The sequence below is a fragment of the Platichthys flesus genome, chromosome 18, assembly GCF_949316205.1.
Source record: "Platichthys flesus chromosome 18, fPlaFle2.1, whole genome shotgun sequence".
In the NCBI taxonomy this organism is placed as follows: domain Eukaryota; kingdom Metazoa; phylum Chordata; class Actinopteri; order Pleuronectiformes; family Pleuronectidae; genus Platichthys; species Platichthys flesus.
The window spans coordinates 9,567,214-9,595,127 of NC_084962.1; the positions used below are offsets into that span (position 1 = coordinate 9,567,214).

The 27,914-nt window shown below is 44.3% G+C and overlaps 1 protein-coding gene across 1 annotated transcript in view; it reads right to left on the reverse strand.

Moving 5' to 3' along the window:
• Positions 1 to 4,944: 4,944 nt before the first annotated feature.
• The window catches only part of syndig1l (synapse differentiation inducing 1-like), a 44,118-nt gene continuing 21,148 nt past the window's right edge, over positions 4,945 to 27,914 (reverse strand). The window contains exons 3-4 of the mRNA XM_062411765.1: positions 22,712 to 22,849; positions 4,945 to 8,050 (exon numbers count right to left, since the gene is read on the reverse strand). Of these exons, the coding sequence (XP_062267749.1) occupies positions 7,892 to 8,050; positions 22,712 to 22,849 (297 nt within the window). The 3' untranslated portion in view covers positions 4,945 to 7,891. The remainder of the gene's footprint in view (positions 8,051 to 22,711; positions 22,850 to 27,914) is intronic.

The following is a 27,914-nucleotide window of genomic DNA, read 5'->3' on the forward strand; positions in this document are numbered from 1 at the left end:
ACACACACACACACATACACACACCCACACAATCACACGCATACACACACACACACCTAGACACACATTCGTTTTCACTTCTGCTAAAACATGAAGTGATGTGGTTTGGCCCCTGGCAACAGATTTAAATGGCTGTGTGTTTGTTCTTGGCTGTATTTTATGTGTGTGTTTGTGTGTGTGTGTGTTTGTGTGTGTGTTTGAACAGCAGTGTCAGAATATTAATCAGTTGTATTTCAGACATGAATCATCGCACAATGTTTAAGTCTGTACTCACATCTTGTGGCATCTTTAGACTTATTGTTACTGTTACAGAGAAAGACAGTAAAAAATTAAGCTGCAGGCAGCTGCTGGTTAACCTAACTTAGCATAGAAAATTGGACACATTAGGGAATATAATTGGTATTAGTATCCAAATAAAAAAAGATGTTATGGCCTCTAAAACTATCTAATTAACTTGTTATAGCCGTCTCGTTTGAAACCTTTACAAAGCAGAACTGGAGCTTTTAAAACGTATGAGATAGAAAGAGTCAGTGAGTTTTACGTTGCTTGAAACATTGGACAAAAAGGCGTTCCCTATTTTTCCAGACTTGCCAAGCTAAAGAAATGTGCAGCTATAGCAGTGCTTTCATATTAACAGATGTGACTGTGGTCTCGATCTTCTTCAATCAAAAAAGGCTAAATACGAATATTTCCCAACCTTTACATATACAAAGACATCAGAAACCCTCACTTCATAACTTAAGCTGAAAACTCGCAATATGATTCTGCTATCCACGCCGAGAACTGCTTTCTCGGCATTCTTCTTCATATCGTCAACCAACAGAAGATATTCCCGCCGGCGGACCCGCAGCTTGCTTTGTCCGGCTCTGAATAGCTATACATGCATAGATTCATCTGTACGGTCTCGTGTTTGCCCAACTCTGACTCCACTTTCCTTTGCTTGCTTTTGAGCTGATAAAATATATCTTTACATCTGTCTCTCTCCTGAGGGCTTCAGAACCCATGAATTTAGTTCCCCCCCCCCCTCCCTTCTTCCCCTCGCTTACACAGACAAGAGCAGGAGCGAGCTAAAAGGGTTTATGTGAAAACATGAAATCGCCGGCTTTCATTGCTATATAGAGATGTGCAGAGTCATGGGTGGAGTCGTGCGGTGCGGCAGCCGTAGGATCCAGCTGTACTTTTATATAAAGCCAGGTTTTTCTCCGGATGAGAGGGTCTCATCCTGAGCCGCATTATTCATTGGCTCTTCAACAACCCACATAAAGAAACTGCTGCTGCAAGGTAAACATTGATCCTAATGCTTGTGCATGAGACGGCCACAAGTTCATTTCTGTGCCTGCAAAAGTTCACTCTCATGCCAAACAAGCTCTCATATTATTTATTCTAATGACTAGAAATCTAACTTACAGGTTTAAAAAAGCATCACCTGTATTCACTCATCTGCTGCCAAACAAACAACTAAGGACTGATGCACATGTACTCATGAATAGATGACAAATACAGCACAGTCTTCTCATCAGTATTATTCAGCAGGGACACTATTTCCTTCTCTCCACCGAGGTTTGCTAATTGAAAGAGATAAGCGAAAGCCCACATATTCACAAAGATTATTCTGTTTAAATACAGACACTGGATAGGGAGGAAGAGGTTAATAGGTCTACAGCGGCGCTCAGTCTGGAGATGGAAAAGTTTTCAAACTCAAAAGTTTCCATGACCGTGAATGATCTGTTATCTAGAGTTGTAGCCTCGGCGACTGCTATGGAAACGGAGCCAAAGAGAACCTTGAGATAATGTAACATCCGTGTGTGTCCACTTCCCTCAGCTCGTTCTCCAGTTGCCTTTTAAGCCCTTTTTCCACTGGTCAAAAACTGGCTTACACCCACGGACATCTGGCGTCTGTCTGCAACATGAATGTGAATGCGCTAATTTAGCAGGACAGCGAGGTTAGAGTTTGTGACGTTAAACATGACGCACTGGGGGGGGTAGAGGAGTCAATCACATATCCTCGCCTATTTTGATGTAAACGAGGAATTACGAATTGATATCTCAGTTCTGCCAGAGGTATTTCTGTGTGGAGTCTGCTTAAGTCTTCTCCGTGTACTCCGGCTTACCACGGCTTCCTCAGGGTGAGGTGAGTCAGAGATCTACATAAACAGAACTGGATTGCCCGCAGGTGGGAGTGGGAATGTGAATTATCCTGTCTTTGTGTTTTGGCCTGTCCAGGGTGTACTCTCGCCTCTCACCAAATGTCAGCTATGACTGGCTACAGCTCCTGCTGCAACCCTCAAAGAATAAGAGGTATAGTTCATAGAAGGACGCTCGATATCAGCACCTGCTTTTTGCAAAGCCTGTTTATCTGAGGTTGCAGTCTGTCCAAAAATCTTTTTAATGTCCAAAGGAAAATACTTTTTCTTATTATTATTTTTAAACTTAATCATAAATCTCCCCACATTGAATAGTATGACTATTTTGAAAAGCAATCTGCATTTTGTCTATAGCTGTATGGAAATATCACAGGGGGTGACCTCGGTGTGAGGAAGCTGCTCGCAATTTTTATTTTCCTCGGCTTTCTCACCGCTTTGAAATCCTCTAAGGATGCCTCTGAAGTAGTTTATCTCACGAAACAGAACATCAAAAATATTTAAGTGGAGTTAAAACCTCTGTATTACCCTGTATTACATCCCTGGGCCTTTTTCCACTGGCCATCATCACCTCCATCGCAAATAAGAAATGTCCATTGTTTACAGCAGTCCTAATAGTGATGGCTAAGAAAATAATCGGACTCAGGAAACTATCAGCGATGCCACATATTTGTAAGTGAACCACACACTGTAGCACAGTGTGGTACCTATTTTTTTTCCTAATTCATGCATGAACAACGTAACTGAAAGCTGCTCCCCTGACTTGCAGTTTTTGTCATGTGTGGGCAAGTGTTAGAGCTCATAAAGTGGACGTTTCCAGGGTATTGCAACATACCTGAGTGAAATACAATACCCATTCTCAAGAACCACACCTGCAGAGAAAGACTTCAATGAAGAGGGTTGCAGCTTCCAGTTAAAAACACGAAAGCGAGCAGAGAAAACCAGACTAACTTCTCTCCTGAGATCATTTTTGGCATGATCCGCTAACTCAGGCGAGAAATGGTTGTTGAAATCATAATAAGCTGACTCATCGACAGATAACTGAGCGAGTCAGACACTCAGCACTGCTTTTTTTCAAGTCACATCTAAAAAGGAAACAACTCCAATCTCAAACCGTTGAAAGCCTGCGATTATATTTGAACTTTATATATTTTCCTCAAGCATTTACAACTTTACAAATTACCTTTAAATGGAGCGCCTATGAAATCCCTCTCGCACAAATCAGACATAACCAGAGGATGAGCCAAATATTTTCCCGCTCACTGTCTTGTTTGCTCAGGCTAATACACAGAATGAACGCTGGAAAACCCACCAGTCTTCTTTTGATCTATAGTGCTAATGAATTCGATCTGTCTGTGTCTGTTTGTGTGTGTGTGTTGAGCAGCAGTCGTTTAGCATATCCTGGTGAAAAAGGAAAAGTGGAGCATGCTCTTTGATTTGTCTTGTAGGAGCATTTTCACCCCTGATGATTAGGCAAGCATCCCATTATTTATTGTGCTGCAGCGTGTTCACTGACAAAGGCTTCAGCGTGTGACTCACTTCTTACCCACGTCAGTAAGGAGAACTCTTCCCCAACCACTGCTGCTGCAGTCGCACCCACTACCGATGCATGTGCACCAGCAGGGATGTTAAACCCACTACAGCTCCGAGTGAGCTCTGACGCAGCAGGATTCATGTGCACGGGTGTAGACCCTTCATGGGCTGAGCTGAATTCCTTGGTTTAGATTAAACTTAAACCAAAGGTCAACAAGTAGTCGGCTGAAAGTATGGACAAAGTAGTTAAATAGTTATCAAAATGGATAAATAAACAGCAATAGCTAAAAGTAATGGACCAAAGGGAATTAATATCTAGGTAAAGCTTACACACTTTGAAAACTAGCTAAATTTATTAAAAAGAATAGTGTGACGGTAATAGTAGTAAAATAAAAGTAAAACTGTTGAAACGTATGAGCAGAAGAAATTCGTAAAAAGTTAGCAATAGCTAGCAACTGTTGAAAAAGCTAAAAAAAGTGAAGCCATAGTGTCTCGATCCCCACCTGGTGGCTGGCTGCATAGGAATAGTATAGGTCAAAAACCCTGCCTCCTCCATGTTAATTTTCTGGTATATTTGGTTTTGATCAGTTATTTTATCCTACAAAACCTGGTTAAAACATCAGGATTGACAACTGATTCTGACTCGCGATTGGTTATGTATTAGCACGATTTAAAGATGGCAGCATTAGTATCCATACCTTTTAAAATAGGCTAGCTCATCCAGTACAAAGCACTTTGTCCGTCGGAGGGCACTTGAGCAGTTTTGTTGAAGCTGGTGGTTTGTAAGACAACAAAGGTTTGGAATCACAGATATATAATAAGGTACATACCAGACAATCACAACACACTGAACCATAATTGCTGCTGTTAGACTACGAATATCACTTTGGCTCAAAGGCACTGTAATGTCAGTATGCCCTGCTCTTGTTCCCTGAGCGTGAAATGTTTAGTTGAGTGGAGCTCCGCATTTACAAGCTCAATAACCAAAAAGAGAGAAGTGTAGTTCCCCTGCACAAGGCCCCGAGAACACTGCAACCACAAACTCCAGAGCTCCTCCTCTGTCTGTTTCTGGCAAAAAAACACCTACACTCCATGACTCAGTCTGTGTTTGCTTTTTGTTTTTAAGGAGAACTCGAGCATCTCAATTACTCAGACAGTTCTCTCGGGTTGCGGAGGATTTGTGTGTTTTTCAAGAGATGTGAATCTGAATATTTAGCTTTATGTTATAAACTCACAGAGGAAAACAGTTTTGCGTTTTAGAAAGGCCATCCTTCCTTTCTGATTTATTTGTCATTACATTTGAACATGTCTTTATTTGCACTATGTACACGTTGCCTTCACACAAGATTAAAAAATAAAAATCCCAAAACATATATGTAATTTAAAAAAAAGAGTTAAATTTGGCTAAAGTGCACGACACAAATTTTTGCGTGTGGATTTGCACACAAGCTCATCACAATGAGAAGGAAATAAACACTGCATTGAAACCAAAATACTGTTCTAACACACGGAACAACACCAGGTTGCCAAAGAAGCCAGATAGAAACACATCATTTTTAATGACACACTACATAACACAAAGCATGTTCATCATCATCATCGCCATCGCATCGTCAGCAATAAAGATTTCTCCAAGATATGAAAGCAAACATTTCTTTGTAGTGACAGTGATGGTCATGATGTGTGCATACACTGAACTGGAATCAGTCGCTCGTGAGTTACCGCAGGGACGTGTGTTCAGACACATTCAGTATAATGACCGGGGGGGTCTTCAGATGAACAGAAACTCAATGAGATGAATCTCAGGGATCCAACTAAAAATCCTTTTCATCCGTTTGTAAGATACTTAGCAGGATTAAGTAAAAACTACTGGAGGGATTATAATGAAACTTGTTGGAAGGATGTGGTTTGACTCAAGGACGAAGAAATAACATTTTGGTGCCGATCCGGATCAGGGGGAAGATCACTGACGATGTAAGATTTTCAATTTCTTTCATTTCTTAGAGGAAAATTATTGGATCTTGATGGAAAGAAATCTATCAAGTTTAGAGGACTTTAAATGTGGTTTCATAAGGGAACTGTTGGACCTTGGTGGAGGTGTGCTCCTAACTGGATACCATTCTAGCTATGGTTTTTGTCTGACTGCTCCAATTGACTTTAAGACGATTGGATGTTTGCTAATTCCGGCTGGCAAGAAAATGTTTTTCCAAGTATTAGCTGCAGCTTTATTAAAAGCAAAGCACAGCGGGAACTTCCCCTTGTGGCGAATGCATTCAATATTCAATCTTCATTAGCAGGGAACTGACTTGCATGTTTATTTTTAAATGTTCACAGACCCGAGGATGTGTAAATGGATTATTTACTCGCAGCCTCTGACAGAAACCGGTGATGGCAAAAGTGGCTTATTAGTGAAATGAATGTGCTTGTGCTATTTTAAGGGCAATGCTCCAGAGTGTACACGTCCCTTCAGAAAAAGCCATTACAGGGGAACTAATTGTGCACCATAAATGTCAGGTATGACTAAGGCAGGAAGTGTGCAGGGAAAACTAAGTGCATAATGTCACCTCATGAGGGTTTACTGTATGAACTAGCATCTGCCAGGTGTGGAGACTACAGTTGAGAAAAGCCAATCAAATCATCGGTCATTAATAAGCCCTTCACACAAGCATAATCAGTGGGTTTCAACTCGAGTAAGAATCCTTGAAACTGTTTTCACAACTCGTCAACGTCCCGATGCTCCGTCAACATGAATTACTCTGGTTACCGGCTGAAGTGAGAAATAGGGGGTAAAGTATTGGTGCGAAATATGAGCCCCTTCACAGGCTGATCAATTTGAATTCAAGCTTCTTATATGATCTGACGAAAAAAGCTCTAAATCCTCTCGGTCATGCGTTGCACAGTACCGCCGGCATAGGTAGAGTCATGCAAAGAATAATTTATTAGAGCTACATTCAAAGCTGTCAGGCTGCTGACACTTTGTTTATACGCGCGGCCCCCGAGGATATGTGAGGCCGCCTTTTAATGACACCATCTACCTGATTTACAGTAGGCCCTCCACGCCCACTGTGACTGGCTGATGCTTCGATTCATACCATGTTACCAGAGGCAGCATTTTTTTTTCTTCTATGAGTGACACCGGAACGCAGTCCCCCCCCCCCCTCCGGAATTTCTGACCACCCGGCCGACCTCACATCGGTGATTTACTGCCGAGGCCGTAAATGAAGATTCCTTTCAAATTAAACTAATCAAGGTGACTTTGGACATCTGGCGACATAAATACGAAAAACGTAAAAAACAAAGCACAGTTGCATGTATGTAGGCAAACTATATCGGGCACAAACAGCTTTTTGTTAGACTTTAGGGCACATGTTGAACGGATGGACGTCGTCGTCTTCAAGGTAAAACACGGGTCTGAGGCTCCGTAGAGATTCTTGTGATTCATGCCAGTGCATATGGTTCAGTAAGAAAACAGCCTCTGTTCCTGGCTGAATGTGATCTGTCTTCTCTTTTTTTCAACCCTCTCAGACTTTTGTTCCTTATAGATGGAAACTATTATCAGTAGCTCTGTATTTTTTTTCTATTTAGGGATGAATGCCCTCCTTTTGTTGCCACTTTTTTTTTTCTTCCACTTTGTGACAAGTCAGACTTATGGAGCCATAGAAGTTGATGGGGGACAACTATGGTCTATTAAAGACAGTCCTGGTTGGCAAAGTGAGATAAGGACAGGACTCCAGTTTTAACAGCAGTTCAATAACAATAACATCGAGTTGACGGATTTTGGTGTCTTTAAGAATTGCCTCGGTCGAAGGACTTATTGTCTCAGTCTTGTCACCGAAACGTTTCTGTAGGGCGACTACGAAGTTCGCAACCAGACAGAAAGTGGATGAAGCCGAAAGATGTTGAAGACAATGGGATGCAAACTGGGCTTGAATACTTCCATTACTCAAAACACCCGTTTTAACAGAAAAAACTTTGACTATCCCCAACTCCCCCTCTTCTTACCCTCCATCTTGACCTCTCCCCAGTCATTGTGGCTAATATTGGCTGACAGGGAGCCTTAAGGGAGAGAAGGGCTGGAAAGGACGGAAAGGAAGAAAAAAAACGTACATCCTCAAAAACCTTTCCTTGAAAGTCCGCAGGAGCAATGCAGTTCCCTAGAGGGCGTTGTTCTCTTCCTGGGCTCCCCGGAGGCGCGTGGAGAGCAACCGCGTCTGCTGCTATATGTGTCCTGGTTTCGAAAGGTAGGCGATGAGAGCTACCACCACCCCCACATACACACCAGTGCCTATAGTGATGGAGAGGGCGGCGAGGAACAGAGCGCGCCGGGAGGCGATGTTGGCCATGGGGAAGTCACCTTTGTTCACAGCCTTGGTGGTCTGGAGGAGAGAAAGGGTGAGAGAGAGAAGAAGAGTCAGACACATTTTGGACGGACACCGAGAGAACAGACAACATAGCTCTTCAAGAGCGCCACAATTACAGCAGCTGTTATTTCTGTGGCTGGGAAAACAGGGAAATTGAGCAGGACGATGGGCCCATTGACCGAGTGGCTGAGCGTGGCCCCGGAGAGCTCGCCATGCCTGGCAGGACCGAAAAATGGCAATTAGTGTGAAAATGTCAAGAACTGTGTGTTATGATCATCTCAGCCAAGCGCCCGGAATCATGAACGACACACTGGAAGAGCTCATTCGTCATAATTTGCCATTGAAAAAAACAAACTCCACAAACAGAGGCAAAAAAAGAAGACAGCAAATTTAAAATATTAACAAAGTTCTGTTGTTTGCTTCACTGTGTGTATTCCACGTAAAACCAGGCAAAAGAAGCAGGTTCTTTATAAATCCACTCAGTTTTATTGCACAAAGGATTTCCACCCTTTATTTTTCTGGCATCATTACCATTTCCATGAATCAGTTACCATGTATTTAAGGTTATAGTGCAGCTTTACAGTGCACCATAGGCACATTGAGGTCCTCTCTGTGGTGTTGTGTTATTATCTTAAAAAGTCCTCCACTACTGTAATATGACCACAGTGTATAACAACTGACATCTTAATTGTTAAACAGCAGCTCATTGAAAACAGTTAATATAAGACAATTTCCCTCAATAAAGAATTTTAATTTAATTTTATTACACAAATATTCCACCGTGTGCATTGAAATTGACTGTTGTGTACAATTATTTGGGCTGTAAAGAATTTTTTAATCTTCAAGACAAAACACATTCTGTTGTGTTAGTCATCTTCTGAACCGTGCATCGCATCGAAACAACCATCGCATCGAGCTCATCACCAGCACCACAGTCACCTTGTTCTCCTCTTTGCCCTGACATCTCTCTCTCCTATGATGACTCTCGAGTGGCCGGTGCTTCAAAAAGGCCCCAAGAGCCACAGCTGCACCAGTGTGCACAACAGCAGAGCCAATCAGTACGTGCCAAGAAAAACAAGAACAAATACTGGAATGCATTATTCAGTATTTTGTTGTATTCCGAGATAGTTAATTCATAAGTAAATGATTAAACCCTTAATGCGTCGTTTTCAAACAATTGGGAGAGACTGAGTTGTGTAACATTGTGAATTAGCGTGGGATCGTGGAGTTGTTGGTAGCACCGGTGCCAGATTGCCTTCGGTAATGATTCTTTTAGTGAGGGTCGTTATCACCGGAGGATTCCTCTTCGCCAAGAGAAACAGTTCAGGTGATTAAAACCAGTGAAAAAACGGAGGGTAGAACTTCCACATTAAAAACCTGTGTCTCTCTTCTGTCGTTTTAAAGGGGCCGTAAGACTCAAGCACTAACTTTTGTCGGTGGGAACATTTCAGATTTATAAAACTACCCTCAACAAAATATTGAAATAGGTCTTATCATGTTTTTAGATTTCAATGCAGAAAACTTGCCTGTTGTGCCTCTAACAGATCATTAATAGTGATAACTGGATTCAAATCATTTAGTATTAATTATAAATAGAATACTTGAATGACTTATTGATAATTAAATGAGTAATGTATTTTTTAAACTTAAATTAATCATTTATAGCTGCATGAATCTTTTATTAATATCCAGCTGATATGAGGTTGAAGGCATTAGCTTCCAATTGGACTTTTGTGTTTGGAAAATAAAATAATATGTTGATCAATATGAATAATTATTGGTGTGTCCGGTAAATAGACCACAAGAATACACGCAATAATAACAGAGATTTTAAACAGAACTCATATATTTTATTGTTCAAGGTGTATATTCAGTTTAGGATTGAACCATAACAAAATCTAATAAACAGTTTCTACAGCCATAACTAGTTTTTTTAATCAAAAGCTTGTTGCTCTCCTCAAGAACATTGTTGATGCCAAAAGGCAACAGCAACAACGCTTTTAACTAAAAATAAGAGAGCCAAACACATCGTACAATACAAACTCGGTAAAGACTGGAAAGGCAGGTAGGCGTGACTGCCGCTGGGATTTGAACTAATGAGCTTGCCTGCTAGCACGAGTAGTTTGGGAGCGGAGACTTTGGCTTTGTGTATTCCTAGTGGGATGACACCTTTTCAACCAGCAATTTCCATTGTTTAATGTGGACGTCTGACTCTTCTCACAATGTGTGTTGCTGTAGTCGTACATGTCAGCTCTATGAGGATATGGCTTGAGCCTAATTTAAAAGTGATCGTGCAGATGACTTTGCTGAAAACAGCTGCCTGTTGACGTTGAACAACAGACAGTTTAGTGAACAAAAATAGCTGAGTCACTATAAAACCAAAACCCTGAGCTGAAAATGTCTATAATGGGATAATATATAGAGTTTATATGACAGGTAGTCAGGTGATGGGGTAAAAACGTTCATTAGAGCACTTTCAAAGCATTTGCCACTTCAGTGAAATCTCCAAGGTGCCTTGTTGTGGACCTTTTCTTGTCAATAAACAAAACCACTGAAATACATTTAAGATATTTTATATAAATCCACACAACCTGGGTAGCTGAAATATATAGTTATCTTGAAAAATGTGACGGTAAATAGTGGTTTGTTGTGTTCATCCGGTCCACCGCCCTGTGTTTACAAAGCTCCTGCTATCTTACTATTTGAATGGACTTGCTTTCCAGGAAAAAAAAAAAAAAAGAGGGAAGAGAAGAGAAAGGCCTCTTTTGATTTCTTGCCTTAATTTACATCAGAGGTCAGAGCCTCAGCAGAAATTACACACGACACCAGAAAGTCTAACCGTGGCATCGTCTGGGCTTTGTGTTGGCTTTTCCGTTTTCCATCCTCCTTCCTCTAAACTAATTTCTGCTCTGTCTTATTCCAGAAGTCGTCACATATTAATCTTTTGATTTATCTTTTTTTCCACTCAATGAGATTCAGTGGTCAACAGTTCATCATGTTGCTAAATCCCAGTCATAATTTGTTGTGCCTTTAACACAATGCATCCATCCGACTATTGTGCTGATTGTGTGGCAGTGTGATTTGAAAAAAGCATAGGCTGTGCTTTTGCGTGAAATTACACTGATTGTTATCCCGGAGCCATTCTCATAATGAGGGAGCTGATTTGTGTGTGTGAGATAAAGCTGGCATCAGGGTCACTTCCTCCAAAACCGAAACCGAAACCTTGGTCATCTAATAAAAACCCATTTCATTTATTTATTCACAGCTGAGGTGGCGAGGGATGTAACTGTTAGTTAGATGCAGCATGTGCACTGATGTGGAGTCTGTATCCATCAATGGTTTAAAACGATAAACTCTCTATAACTCCAAGGGCGAAACCTTATTCAGAACTTCATTGTTCCTGGTGTCATTCATTCTGATCAATAGCATTGCATTTGTACAGTGTTCAAGATGATACAAAGCAGTATGTGACCCTCTTGTAAAGCCAAATTACCTTTTCCAGCTACATTTAGAGGCATATAGTAAAGTTGTTAGGGCTAGCCATATACGGCCATTCATTTGAAAAAAACCCAACACTTGCATTGATGGCATGGAGGGTGTTTTTTTATTCTTCTAAGACGTTCCAGTCATGTGTCAAGGCTAATTGGAACACAGCATGTGTTCATCTTACTCTCATCTTAGAATAAAATCTTCAAAACAAGCCACAAATACACAGTAAATACACACTGCACGGACTTACACCACCCTCTTCAATCTTTGGAACCTAATATCCTTGTTGTCTTGAAATGAAATGGGGGTAATGGTGAATAGTCATGATGCTGTAAGGCACTTTAAATAAAATGGATTGGTGGTTGGTGGGTTTATGGATGGATGGTTGGTTGGTGCGCCCATGCTCTCTTCGAAGCACCAGCTTTGTAGAAGGTACTATATATTTATATATATTTATCAATGTGAGTATGTTTCCCTGAGTCCCCTTGAGAGGAAAATGGTTAGAAAGATTATTCCTTATCTCCACAACCTTGACAGAATGACTGAAATTTGGTGTCATAGAAAAATCCAGATAACATCTCCTACTTAGCCGCATGGAGACTCATACTGAGATTTGCTCTCTGAAGTGAATTCAGCATCGTTAACAGGTTTTTCTTCCAAATACACAACGCCCACAGCCCGGAACAACTCTCTTTCTCTCCCTCCCTCTCTCTGTGTCTGTCTTGTCCGCACACACACGCAAATTCGAATACATAACGGTTTCACAACTCCTCATTCATTTCCTCCATTACGATGACTTGCGCGGCAAAAGATAACTTCGGAGGAGCCGGATTTGCATAATCGTGACAGAAATCGCTGCTGCTTCTCATCTCTGCACTCTCCAGGGCGGATGTCTCCGAGCTGGGAGAAACATTTATAAGCATCTCTAAACAAAACACTCACCCTATTAGTGGCAGTAATTGAAACTCAATTCCGTTTCCCAATCAAATGCTCAAAGCTAATTTCCCCCAGATATGCATGGTTTTCTACTCATTATCGTGTGCGGCTGTGCATGTGTGTGTGTGTGTGTGTGTATGGGCGGTTAATGCTGGATCCTAAACTGTGCAGCACTTTTTACCACAAAGACGTTGCACAGTGTTAAAGTTGTCGTCTTTGGCAAATAGGACAAGAACAATTTAAAAGCGAATGATTGCACGTGTGGGTCTTTGTGTGTACGTTCGTGAGCTGTGGCGCTCTCACTGAATTCCCTTGCTTGGGAAGCCATTCCACTCTCTCTCTGTTTGACTAAGCTTGACCTTCCAGCAGGACAAAGACACCATCGATCTGCTGTCTACAGACTCTATTACACTTGCTAACCTGTTTGTTTGTAAATGCCCTCGGAGTAAGTGGTGAAGCTGATGTGCAATCATTTCCAAAAATGTTCTCCTTGGCTCATCAAGCTACCCTTGTCAAATCCCATAATCCATCTGCGTACACTGCCCCACGCAGGCAGAGAGCAGCAACTATAGGGGTGTCACGATACCAAAAATTCAGTAGTTGGTGCCAATACCAGGCCAATTTCGATACCACGGTAGAAAAACGCGCCACGTCATCCTCCAGAGCAGGGGTTGGCAACCTGCGGCTCCGGAGTCGTATGCGGCTCTTCAGCCTCTCTGCAGTGGCTCCCTGTGCAGTGTTGTGCATATTTTTCGCGAACGGCGAACTTAACGAATCAGTTTTCATATGTTGAACGTGAGTGAGATAGAGACTGTGTATCTGAGCGAGTGAGCGGGGCGGGGAGCGGAGCACACAGTGAGATCACAGCTCGTTCACATAGTATTAAGCAACTACAGCAAAATACGAAGTTGATAAGAAAAGGGTTTGAAGCAACAAGTCCTAAATATCCGTTGTAGTGCCTCTCATGTGGCCCGGTCATGGATAAAATTACGATCAGTTTCAGATGGGAAGTGAACGTCGTCCTGCTTTCACATCCTGTTGTTCACGACCTGATAACAAATAGCTGAGAGGAAACAAACTGCACCTTAGAGTCCGAGATGCAATTCTGAGCCATTATCACTGACAATTACATCTCAATATGAATCAGTGTTCACATGAAACAAAATCAGTTCAGGTAATTTAAAATGAGCTGTACACGTTGTTTGTTTCTGCCTTCACCAGTTAATGAGCTGCTGTGAAACCAAAATGAAAAATCATTAGAGAGAAGAGGCCTAAATGTGTTGTGTATATCCTGTTCACGATATTCAATCTTTTTAAGTTATTATCATGCCCTTTCATAATGTTGCCATCCAATTCTCCCCTCACAAGACGTTCCTTTTGATTTCTGACATTTAATTTATAAATTCAAAATTTCTCTGGTACAGTACGAGCAAGATATAGCCCACATAAAACATCTAGAAAGAATATAAGCTATTAAAAAATATATCCGGTTGTAGTGTAAACTCTTGTGATTCTCAAAATGTTTTCATTTTCCAGATAGGACTTATGGGTTCTAACTCGCTACTGTAAAAATGCGGTTATCAAGATTAGATTGTGTGGATTTCAGTACTTCATCCTTGTAACACCGTACACCTTAATACAGCTTTGAACAACTTAGAAACACCTTGGACACCGTAAGACGTTGTGCTTCTTCGAAGGGTCGCTAAAAACATAAACCTTTTCCGTAGCGCCGTTGTCGTCATCACGGGATGTCCGTGACTCTACCGGAACCGTTTCAAAATAAAATAATGTAACATTTTCACAATAAAATAACAGAAAGTAACTTTTAAGTTACTACTATTACTACTACTACTTTCCCTAGTAACTAATTACTTTTGATATACAGTAACTGGTGAAGTAATTCAATTACTTTTAAAAGAAGTAACTAGTAACTCTAACTAAGTACTAATTTTCAGTAACTTGCCCAACACCGTCCATGAGTGAGAAACTCACTGAGAGATGGTGACATGATGACAAAAAAACAATTCTGTTGTGGCAAGACAAGGAAAGGCAGAGACGCAGGTACTGTTTACTGTCGTTTATTCAGTAGCTAGGAAGAACAAGCACATGTTCCCCATACGGGAAGTATATATAGCTACAGCCTCTAACATTACCCATCAACCCACTGGGTGAGAGGACACACCCATGAGTGCACGCCACACAGCCCCCCCCCGAACACCCAGAGGGAAAAAAATGGGACAACAGTCAGTACCTCTCAGGGGGTTTAACGAGGCGGCCACAACGGCTACGCCGACCCCCGTCCGCAAACGCAGGGGTGGAACAGGCAGAAGGGACATCATTCACAACAGGCACAGGATCAGGAGGCACAACTGGAGAAAACAACACAGGGGTCTTAGAAGGGGGGCGACCACGACGGGGAACCCGGGCCGGTAGCACCTCTTCGCCAGCCAACAGATGAGCTGGCTTAAGCCTGTCTAACGAAACGCGCTCCCTGCGCCCGCCCATGTCCAGAATGAAACTTTTAGAACCCGCCTCCAACACTCTAAACGGGCCGTCATACGGGGGCTGGAGGGGAAACCGGTGAGCATCGTGACGCACGAAAACAAACCGAGTGGTCGCGAGATCCGTTGGCACGAAAGACCGAGGAGAAAAATGATGCACGGGCACCGGTGCACAAGCGGCCTGTGACGCAGGACGCGCAACAGGAACCGGAAAGGGGGCCGAGCTCTGAGGCAGAAACTCCCCTGGGACACGGAGCGGCTGACCGAGCACCAACTCCGCAGGCGAGGCATCCAGGTCAGCCTTAGGAGCCGAGCGCAACCCGAGCATCACCCACGGCAACCGATCCAACCAATTTGCATCTGAGAGCGCAGCCCTCAATGACGCCTTAAGCGACCGGTGAAAACGTTCACACAAACCGTTAGCCTGGGGGTGGTAGGCAGTGGTACGGTGAACCTGTGTGCCCAAAGACTTTGCTAGCGCCGACCAGAGATCCGAAATGAACTGCGGGCCTCTGTCAGAGGTGATATCAGACGGTGCACCAAAACGTGAGACCCAAGCTGAAAGAAAAGCGCGTGCCACGTCCGCAGATGTCGTGGAAGACAGAGGAACCGCCTCTGGCCACCTAGTGGTCCGATCTACCATGGTAAGGAGATGTGTAAAACCCTGGGAAGGGGGAAGAGGCCCCACAAGGTCGATATGCACATGATCAAAACGCTTGGCCGGAATCAAAAATGGCTCGAGGGGCGCCCTAGTGTGCTGGTGAACTTTTGCGCGCTGACACGCCACACATGTGGCCGCCCACTCTTTGACCTCTTTGCGAAGGCCAGGCCACACAAACTTCGAAGACACCAACTTCACCGACGCCCGGACACCCGGATGAGAAAGAGAGTGCACCATATCAAAGACCCGACGGCGCCAAGCAACCGGCACCACCGGGCGGGGGCGGCCCGTGGAGACGTCGCAAAGGAGGGCAGGCCCACCATTTTGCACCACTACCTCCTCCAGCTCCAGACCGGTACTCGCAGCTCTCAGTGCAACGATACCCGGGTCCCCAGGTTGGTCGGCAGCCAGTGCTGAAAAATCAACCCCAAGATGCACAGGGCACACCAGCACCCGTGACAGGCAGTCTGCCACCGGGTTCGCTTTACCCGCCACATGTTGGATGTCTGTTGTGAATTCGGAGATCGCAGCTAGATGGCGCTGCTGGCGAGCAGACCATGGCTCTGTCACCTTCGCCATAGCAAACGTCAATGGTTTGTGGTCAACATAGGCTGTGAAAGGGCGGCCTTCGAGCAGGAAACGGAAATGACGCGTAGCCAGGTACAACGCTAACAGTTCCCGGTCAAACACGCTGTATTTTCGCTCACTGTCTCGCAAACCGCGGCTAAAAAATGCAAGGGGCTGCCACGCACCCGCAACACGCTGTTCAACAACTGCACCTACAGCCACATCCGAAGCATCGGTCGTGAGGGCGATAGGCGCCCGAGACGCGGGGTGCGCCAGAAGCGCCGCGTTAGCCAGGGCAGCCTTAGCCCCCTCAAAAGCCTGGATCCTCACAGGGGTCCAGTCAACCTGGTCCTTAGCTTTCTTAAGCTTCAAAGCACCATACAACGGTTGCAGGAGTTGGGCCGCACGAGGCAAGAAACGATTGTAAAAGTTTACCATGCCCAAAAACTCCTGCAGCGACCTGACCGAGACTGGACGGGGAAAATCCGCAACTGCATGCACCTTCGAGGGCAAAGGAACCGCACCCTGCGACGAAATGCGATGGCCCAAAAAGTCTATGACAGACAGCCCAAACTGGCACTTGGCTGTGTTCACAATGAGACCATGCCCATCAAGGCGCTGGAAAACCTGCCTAAGGTGCGATAAATGCTCATCAACCGACGGGCTGGCCACCAAGATGTCGTCCAAATAGACGAAAACAAACGCGAGGTCACGTAGCACCGAGTCCATCAAGCGCTGAAATGTCTGCGCTGCGCCTTTAAGGCCGAACGGCATTCGCAGGAACTCGAAAAGACCAAACGGTGTAATGACTGCAGTCTTGGGCACGTCCTCTGCCCGCACAGGCACCTGATGATAACCTCGCACCAAATCGATTTTAGAAAAAATTGTCATGCCCGCCAGACGAATTGAAAAATCCTGAACATGCGGAATGGGATAACGGTCATGGGCCGTAATGTTATTTAAACGGCGGAAGTCACCGCACGGCCGCCAAGACCCGTCCGCCTTGGGCACCATGTGGAGCGGCGAAGCCCACGGGCTGTTGGACCGCCTAACGATCCCCAAACGCTCCATGGTAGCAAACTCCTCCTTCGCGGTGGCTAACTTCACGGTGTCGAGGCGACGCGAACGTGCGAAAACGGGCGTACCCGCAGTGGGAATGAAATGTTCCACGCCGTGTTTAGTAACCGCGGCAGAAAATGCGGGCGTTGTCAGCGAAGGAAATTCCGCCAGTAAGCGCTGGAAGACATCCTTTGACGCCGCGAAATTAGCATGTGTTAACGGCCCGGGCCCCCCTGTCTGACACGGAAAAGACGCAAAAGATACAGCATCAATGAGCCTGCGATTAGTTACATCCACTAACAACCCATTAGTGCACAGAAAATCTGCTCCGATAATAGGAACCGTAATGGAGGCTACAACAAAGTCACACAGAAATTTGCGTCCATTGAAACACACAGTCACAGACTTGGTACCAAACGTCTCTATAGCCGAACCGTTAGCCGCTGTCAGACGCGGACCACCGCCACAGGCCGAGAGGTCCGTAGCTGCCGGAGGGAGAAGGCTCTTCTGCGAGCCGGAGTCCACCAGGAACTGATTACCTGATATGGAGTCATAAACGAACAGCAACTCCTCTTGATCGCCAGCGCCCACGGCTGCTACCGAGCGCCGGCTCTTCCGTTTCCCGGTGCCTCGAACGCGCACGGAGGAACACAGCGGCGCGCCTTGCTGCCGAAGCGCTGATGGAAGAAACACAGCTGTCCGCGCTGTCTGCGGGTGGAAACTGCAGCCGTCAATGCCGGAACCTCGTTCTCCAACGTCGGCTGCGAGGACTCCACGGCCACACTCTGCACGGAGACGTTCCTCGAAGTCAGCAGGATCCGGTCCGCCTGCTCAGCCAATCCACGGAAGTCGCCGGCCGCCAAGCAAGAAGAGTTGGCGAGGGCTGCGCGCACCTGCAGCGGGAGCTGGCGCAGAAAGATGTGCGGGAACAGGAAACCATCATCCTCGGAGCCCAGCAACGACAGCATCTCGTCCATCAGGTCCACTGCCGAACCATCGCCCAAACCGGGAAGCGACAGTAGCTTGTCCGCTCTCTCCGCGGCTGACAAGCTGTAGCGCCGGAGGAGAAGCTGCTTGAGGGCGGAGTACTTTCCGCGCTGCGGCGGGGCTCGCAGGAGCTGCATCACGCGCCGGGTGGACTGCTGGTCCAAAGCCGCAACCACCAAAAAATACCTGGAGTCGTCTGCCGTTACTCCTCGCAGATGGAAAAGAGCCTCGACGTGCAGAAACCACGGCGCCGGGTCGTTCTGCCAAAACTCCGGCAGTTTAACGTGCTCCGCGGAGCTGGTCGGTCGCGGAAGCTGCGGCGCCATGGACGTTGAGGAGACACGGTCCGCGGGCGCCGGGGAAGAAAATACGTCCTCCCCCGATGAGGAAGGGACACCATCCTCCTCTACCTCGAACATGTTCAAAAAACGGGGTCACCAATGTGGCAAGACAAGGAAAGGCAGAGACGCAGGTACTGTTTACTGTCGTTTATTCAGTAGCTAGGAAGAACAAGCACATGTTCCCCATACGGGAAGTATATATAGCTACAGCCTCTAACATTACCCATCAACCCACTGGGTGAGAGGACACACCCATGAGTGCACGCCACACTGTCACTGATATAAAATTCTGAAATGCTTCACTTGGGATCTACCGAGATATGAAAATGTCGTCATTTATTATCGTGAACATTGGGAATCAATTTATCTAAAATTTCCAGTATCTGTTGACAATAACAAATTTTGATGCACTGTGGGCTCTGTGTTTATATTTATATTTTTTATTTTTCACGTCCTCAAGGTCAGACCTAAGTTCAATCAGCAACATCCACATTGGAACAAGGTAAAAGTCCATTAAAAAATTTGAGAATGTTCTTCATAACCTTCTTTCCGGGATTCATTTCAGCATCACCTTTGGCTTGTTTTTTTGTGCAAGACATTTTCTCTCCGCGAACACCTGTTGCCCTTTCAGGTGATGCCTCAGCCTGACATCTGATTGCAGATGAGTGGTATCTTTCATTCACCCCTACTACATAAGTTTTATTTCCCTTTGCGCTGCTTCCTGCCGATGGGCGAACTCTTCTTCTCCTAGGGGCCGATGGCGTGTCTATTATTCAGATTTTTTTGATTCGTCTCCCAGGTTCGCACAAAAATCGCGATAACGTGGCCAAAAACGTACAATGGGACTCAAGCTCTCTTTACCAAAAGAGCGAGAGGCTGAAAATCTGTAGATATTTGAGGTGGTGAGATTGTTTCCTTCGCAGACATGTCACTCTCAAATCTCTCAGACCTGTGCTTATACCCGCACCAAGAAATCAAGGATTTTTTTCCCAGAAGAATCTCTCATTGGGGCCCATGTTATTTTTGACCGAATTTCTGAAAAGATTAAAACTGAAAGATAAAACGTAAATCGCTCCCAAGGCTCCATTTCTCAGCTCTCACGAATAAAAAATATATACACTATATGGTTGTAGTGTAAACTCTTGTGATTCTCAAAATGTTTTCAATTTTCCAGATAGGACTTATTGTTTTTGAGTAACAAGTATTTCTTTGATGATGGTGCTAGAGTGGAGATAATTTCTCTACTCATGCAATACAATGTACTTTTTCGGAGGAGATTTATGAAATGAGAAGTACGTTTCTAAACTGTCCACATGGCCTCAGATTTTTAATTAGAGCATTTTGTTCGGGAAGTTCTCCTGAGCTCTGATGTCTCCCTCTCTCACGCCGCACCTGGCGTTATAAGCGAGTCACACAAACAGGGGGAGGGGGGACAGTGAGATCTATTTTTAGACTACACAGGTGTTTATCAGCACAGCAGGTAGTGCAGTCACAGGAGCAGAGGGAGAGTAACTCAACATGGCGTGTTCCAGTCCCAGTGGGTAAGACACAAACATTGAGTATTTTTCTTCGTCTTTCAGGGGGGAACTGTTGAATTCTTTAAATAATCAACTGTCAATGATATCTTAAGTCAATGTGTTCATTTTCCAGATAGGACTTATAGTTTTTGAGTAACAAGTATTTGTTTGGAGGAGAATTATGAAATGAGAAGTACGTTTCTAAACTGCTCTTACGGCCTCATTGGCTCTAAAACAATAATATTGATATGTACTTGTTCGTCCAAGCCTTGTTATTCTTACGGTGTTTTCATTTCACGGACAGGAGTTATAGATTTTGAATTAGAGCATTTTGTTCGGGACCTTCTCCTGAGGTCTGACATTCTCGCACACCTGCGGTAATTAGCGAGTTACACACACTGAGGCCTACAGTCAGTAGGGCAGAGGGATATAGACCCAGAGGTTGTGGGTTCAGGTCTCAGTGAAGGCGGAAGCAGTGTGAACAAATCCTGTCTCATGATCAGAGCCCTGACCTGAAGAGATATATGAGTGTGTATGCAGTGTTAGTGATAGCGCCACCTACTGATCAAGTCTGTCGCTCTCTATTTTATACCAGCCAGTTTCTCTCTCTCTCTTGGTCTCTCTCTTGGTCTCTCTCTTGGTCTCTCTCTCTCTCTCTCTATTTGACACAGTCTGTCTCTCTTCGTCTCTCTAACCAGGAACTAGAATTTTCTAGTTCCCGGTTATCATGTGACATAATTAGATGAGGCATACATTTCTGATATATACAAAAAGCTTTATTTTGTCAATCATTCGCGAAAATATCTTAGAAAATGTGCCATTCAAACCAGTTTTGTTCACCGTGACCTTGACACCAGATAATAAAAAGGTTGCTCACTTTAAAGAACATGGTAGAATAATGTGAATTCAACTTGGAACTCCATCACAAGTTTCTGCTATATTGATATATTTTTCTCCCAGGACAAACCAAGGCTCAGATAATTCCAGCTCATGATAATCGCGTGTTCGCTTCTACAAAATAAATTCATTTAGGGGTTTCCAGAACAATCAAATGAAACGTAAGACCACTGAAGTGGTTTATTGAGCTATAAAATGAAGCAATCCCAGACTCCCTCCATATCTTCTCCTGACAGCTCCTCTGGACGGAGCCTTCTGACGGCACTCTCCCTAAACACAGCCATCAATTCCCCATAATTACCCAGGAAGAATCAAATTAGCTTCTGACAAGATAATTCACTGACTGGCTTCATCTGCCTTGGACTGCTCGTGCCCACAGATAAGACAGCTAAATGCTCAAGCTTTTGAAGAGATAGCCAAAGGCAGAGCAATTTACTGAAAAGCTCATCCGGCTGTAACATGTGTGTGCAGAGTGTCCCTTTAAACATACACTATACATGTGTGTGTGTGTGTGTGTGTGTGTGTGTGTGTGTGTGTGTGTTTGTGTACGTGTGTGTTTGTGTGAAGGCCTTTAAACGGATTTTGCCTTTTCTTGTTGCTTTGAGTCAGAATTGATTAGAAACGAGAAAAGGGCGGATCCCTGCACATTTTTGTTTCCTAAAGAATTGAGAAGGGAAAGAAAGCCATGATAGGAATCCATTAAACAACCCTTATGAGCAGTTTGCCAACGTTATTTGCTGAGAACATATCGGCAAAAGCTTCAGAATGAACAGTGATGTCTTGTTGGCTCGACAAATCTCTTTATACGTTATGTCCTGTCTCAGCATGCTGCGCCACCCGTCATTTACACCCTCCCAAGATACCTGCATGGTTTTTGAAAAGGTTCAAGCGGACGCGATCTCCTGCTGCATATGAGAAAGTATAAAGAAAGTCCAGACGCCATTGTGCAGATAATCTCCAGAGTTCACGTCTGAAACTAGCTAGAGGTTAAGAAAAAGGCCGAGAAAGACAGGTCCTTTTTACGCATACAGCATCAGGAATACAATCAGAAATAATATCGTGCCTTCATGCATTTCTTATCTCACATTCTACTGTGTAAACTGCAGCTCAACCAGGTCAGTTCCATGTGTCTTGAGAGCTCATCGGCTTTGAATACCTCGCCACACCTGTGATAGGGTTCATCTCCAATCCCCTTGAAATCCCCACGAGTGCAAAGGGGCTTCTATCATTGGAGTATTTCACACACCTCCTTTGTTGGAATTTACCGATCGAGCCTTGGGACTGATTTATGTACTCTCCCCAAAGCCGCTTCTCAGCCTGTTTACAGAACATCAAGCAGCCATTATAGATCGGCCTTGAGTTATTGATGGGCACCTCGGTAAAAAGTGTCCTTGCGTCGGTGGAAAGCGATTCAGCTGTCAGGCTCTTATTTTTGTTTTTTAAAATGTGTAATAGTCCTTAATCTTGAGGGTGATGAGTCATTCAAGGAGCTTGATGTGTGTGTGTGTGCCTGCATGTCGACAGATTCATGGAAACGTGTCTGCGTGCACGTGGGCAGTTGCACCTGCTTCATCTTAGACGTCGAAAAACAGATGCTGCATGATTCATGTATGTGGGTGTCAGACAACATCATTGGAGGCTCTATATATTATATATACTGTGTGTGTGTGTGTGTGTGTGTGTGTGTGTGTGTGCTTGTGTCTGTGTGTGTATGTCTTTACCCCCTGCGAGAAGTAAAATGCTGCAATCCCCAGAGGCCAGAAACAGCAGAGCATGGAGAAGATGGCCAGGCCGAGATGATCCCGTGGCGGGACGACGATGAAGTTGTCCTCGCTCTCGCTGTCGCTGGAGCAGTCCGTCTGCACAGAGAACACAGAGTCAGGTCGAAACACACAACACACAACTCGTTCTGTGGCCCTGTACACAAAAGCAATTGCAGTTCATGTGAGGTGATGCTGCAGTAGACAACATCAAGTCAACAAAGACATCACTCAAAACTCTGCAGTTTGAGTCTGATCGAGCCGTACACCGTCCTTCAAAAATTAGGAATACACTTTGAATAATGAAGTACAACAGCGCACAAGTAAATATAGTATAGTAGGTTAAAAATTATTACAGTATCAGTTATTTAGATACTGTTTAGAACCTGATTTGTTAAGCCCTTATTCCATCCCTTCACAGGTTATTACCCAGTACCCACACATGTAAAGCGTTTCCAAATCCATTTACCAGCACCTTCCATACTTAAGCGTTATATCATTTTTTTGTTCGATCATATACAAATTCCAGTGTTAATAGTCATATTTAGTATCTTCGCATTTACATATTTTCACATTTATTATGCAGACATGAGAGTGGTATCAAGGTGAATAGCCTTATTGTTATAAATGTCGAATTATTCATTTTAGAGATGGTTACGATGCAATCCCCCTATTAAAACTAGTGGTAACTGCATTCAATTTGCCGTATAAAATCAACAGCGCTGCTGCTTGCTCACGGCTGCGTTAGCCTGCCTGCTGACAGTGTGGAGCACATCTTGCTGCTGACACTGGTTACGGCACATTGCACTACGCCTCATTGTTATTCCTGAGCATCATTAGATTGCTCGGATGCTAAAGGTGTGTAGGTGTAGCTGGAGACAGGTAACTACACTATATGTACCACAGTGAATTGCATTGCATCACGTTCTCCTGTATCAATGGCATGGCGTCGAGTCTAATCATGTCAAATTGCGTTGCATTGTAACAGAGGCGAATCATATTGGAACAGGAGCTGCATCCTATGCATTGGATCATTGTTGATGCATTGAGATGTGTGTGACAGACGTGCACATCCCTGATCAAAATCAATTACAACTTCAGAAAACACCCTGATCCATTATACAACACCTACATTGTTTATGCTGTGCAGTTGACGGTTGTATTTCCTCCTTCCATCATTGTGTCATATCCCACAGCCCCCCCTTTGGACCAATTATAGTGTTTTTTTCTCAGTGAGGCTTGTATATTTAGAAAAATTTGATTTAGCGATGTACTGATACTGATACCAGCATCGGAAATGCTTCAAATAACGCAGAATAAAGCCAGGTCGGGTAATTGGTAAGTCCGAAATCCATGTACCAATTTGAAGTATATTATATTCACCCTGATAAAACTGCAATTACTTTCCCGGAAGTGGCTTCTTCGTCGCCATTCCAGATCAGCAGTTGCACTGTGCTGCCACTGGGAGGGGCTGGTTTTAGAGTGGAGAACAAAAAGCGATGCCAGTGTAGTGTTAGCAAGAGCAAGAGTCATGCTGGAAAGTCCCACAAGTAAAACGCTGATTATGTTCAGTACTCAAGACTTCAGTCTCAAGCTATTTAAAGGAAGTAATAGGGTTTTATTAGATATATTTATTAGTGGTTTCTTTTCCAGTTATGACTGTGAAACTCTATGAAAGAAGTGCTACGGCATTCATTCACTCAATGTATTTGTTTTACTAAATTAACCTGAGACCCTACAATGATGACGGAAAACATCAATGCCATACAGCGTTAGTGGCCTACAACTGTTAATTTATTATATTATGTAACATATAATAGTTATTTGTTTTAAATGCACTGGTATCGGAAAAAGAAAAGAGAACGTTTTTTCGAGAATGACAAGCTTTGTTCAGGTTGATTTGATTTTCAAGGCGAGTGGGTGGAGGGAGAGAATTTGTATTCACTGAAAGAGAAAAAGGCATTTGTGTAATGGGAAACAAAACACAGAGGAGTTGGCTGCATGCAGGATCATTTGGTTCCGTGTAATGTCACAGCTCGTATTCATGGACTTTTTTTGTGACGGACCATTTGTTTCTCATTAGTTTTGAGATATGCAGATTCCTACAGTTTGGCATCTGAACAACAAAAGGCATTAGGAGGAAGCCACGGTTGAAAGTGCACTTCATTTCAGACGTGATATAGTTATGAATCAAACACACCTCCTCCCTCCAGCTTTATGAAACCATTTCACGCTCCGCGCAACATTCCTCACATGGATCTGCGACGCCTCCAGCGAAAGAGAGAAGACGCTCGCACGTCTGTATTCATTCGAAGGGGATACAGATGCTCAGGCCTGGTCCACGGCTGAGCATTTCAGAATTTATAAAAAACATTTTGGCCACGTCAACTCCAAAAACGCTTTTTAAAAGTTGATATTTCTCGACGACAAAGGGAGGATCAGGAATAGTGATTTACTTTCTTCTGTGTCTGTGATGAAAAGAAGCTGCAGATTGAGGTCACGCGTTTTCTACAAGAGCAATTAAGCCGCATCCTTCAGACATCATCCTGTTTGAAGGATGATCCGGCATGAGGGCGGAACATGAAAAATGAATGCGAAAAATCAAGGCTAACAATATAGTGTTGTATTCAGTATTAAATTGAATATTTCATTTCGGGGGGGGGGGGGGGGGGGTGTCGAACGATGGGGACATGGAATGAAAGTGGAACACACAGAATATTAAGAAGCATCCCATTTAGACAGCGATGCAATCTGGTGAAGGAAATGTCTCCACCATCCGTTTCTTCCTGCATCTTGTCATCATGGCCATTGTCAGACATCTCACATATGAAGAACGCTGCTTCAGGTTCGTCCGACTCAGACGTGTCCACAACACCGGGAACATTTACAGGATGCTCGGGCTCTGGCTGGCGTCTGGTTGGAGCGCACAGGAGGAAGGAAATTAATAAACTCCTCCGGGGAAATCAACTTTTCAAGTTTGAAGCATCAGCGTCGGCCCTCGTCACTGGCGGCTCTCAGATCTCACTGGCTTAAATTGACATCTCAGTACGGCACCTTTTTTTTCATCCCGAGATATTTGCAAGCAGCAGCTGCCAGGTCCCGGCTCTAGAATAGTGCTTGGAAAAAATGTCACTGCATGTCGTACAGCATTTTAAGTAATCCTTCAATTTTGATGTATTATTAATGGGATTTATATTTACAATAATCCGTACAGAATCAGAATCATATATTAGTGACCACACAATCGGTGCTGCATTGAAAAAGCTCATCTCCACCCGAAGATTAACATAGACGGCTGTGATGGATGAGTAGACAATATACGTACAGGACACTATCACATACAGTACATGGTATCACGTACTGTATCGTAAGATATGCACATGTGTTCCTATCGCTGTGGTTTACCTACTGAAATTGGACTTTTATTTCACATACACACAGTTCTTATCTTTGACCAGTTGGATTTCTTATCCAAGCAGATACAAGGACATTCTTTACACTATTTGTTTTAGTCCTGCAGCGTAGCTTGTGACTCCACTTTCTCGTGGGGTCATTGCTATCCTGTATAGTCGTGTAGTGAACAATAGTGAGATGACAGGAAATGAAGAAGAAAAATGAGGATCAAGCCAGGAACGCTGCAGCTAAGGGTCTGTGCTGAAACCTCCGAGGCCACTGGGGCATCCTGAGCTAACTGAATTTTACCTTACTGCAAGTTTCCTATAAGCGTAGAAAGATTACTGGAATCGTTTAGTGACATCTTAAAACAAAAGCATGTCTTGCATGAATAATTTGAATAAACAAGGGTATTAAGAACTCTTTTTCAAAAACCTTTTGTTTTGGTTCAGTGAGGACGGAGTGCACCTCTGTTGTTTTTGCTTTGTATTAAAAGTGAAATTAATGGAGCCAGGTGAGAGTGTTGGGAATGCATTTGCTCGGAGGTGTGAAACAGTTTTCAATTAATTCTAATAACCCGCACAGCCTTAAAGCCGTGTTGATTGATGATGGGGATTAGTGGCTGTGTGGTTGAAATGTGTTGGGGGCTCTGCTCGCTAATGGCAGTGGAAACACTGGATTAATTTTCTCCAAAAGAAGACCTCTGGAAGATAAAACAAGTAAATTAAAGTCCAAATGAGACCGTGCAAGCAAAACCTGTCCAATTTGTCTGTGCACCCAAAGACAAGTCCACTCTGTTGTTTTTGTGTGAGCAAAAGCCCCCTCGTCAAGATGATCGATATATCTTCATTGTCTTCATAATGCAGCACCGAGGCGATAAAAAGGTCATAGCACATGAGCACATAATGCAGCCTACGTTCTGCATAATGTCATTCTGCCGTCATGGCCTGAAGCGAGAGCTGCACTGCAATCTCTGCAGAGCCAGCCCCGCTCGGCTCCGTGCCTTTGAGCCCACTGACAATATCTGCACAGCCTCCTGGCTGTTTGGAGAACGAAAACACACATCATCCGGGGATCCCAGCCGTTCGGTCGGCCTCAGTCACCAGGGAAAGGAGGAATAGGAGTCGAGAGAGGCAGAGGAAGTCAGTCAAGCGGGAGAACAATGAGGTCGGGTGAAGGCGGCGCACACCTGCGGACAGGCCGGCGTGTATGGGAAGCTGCATGCGGCCCTGGCATGTGGGGGGGGGGGTCGTTAATCATGAACCTTCGGAATGGTTGTAGGAGATCCTGAGGAATAGAGGTCACAGATCCACTCCCAGTGTGATTACTGTTTTTATAAGTTAAAGGTTAAAATAACTACTCCATCACTCGGTGACTTTTGTCATTCATTCAAAGTAAACAAAATTTTGTGTTCCAGGTTTTCTAGACCTCTTTTAATGAGCATGCTGCAGGCGGTGGTGGTTTGTGTGTGTGTGCACGCTCACGTGCATTGTCACTCATTTACCACCTCCCCTGTTCTTGCAAGCTAATGACTATGCATGCTGCTGCTGCTGCTAGCCGTGCTCAGATATGTCTTGTGGGGCGTAAATCCCGTCAACATGAGGCAACAGGCTGACAGGTAACGAATAGCTAATGGATGGTTTCACCACTCTGCCATGACAGTATAACCAAGAGGGGGGCTGGTGTAATTTATCAGTTGCCAAATTGCCTCCACAACGAACAGGATTGTGCCCCCGGCCCAGTTTTTTTACGCCCTGTCCCCCATTCTCCC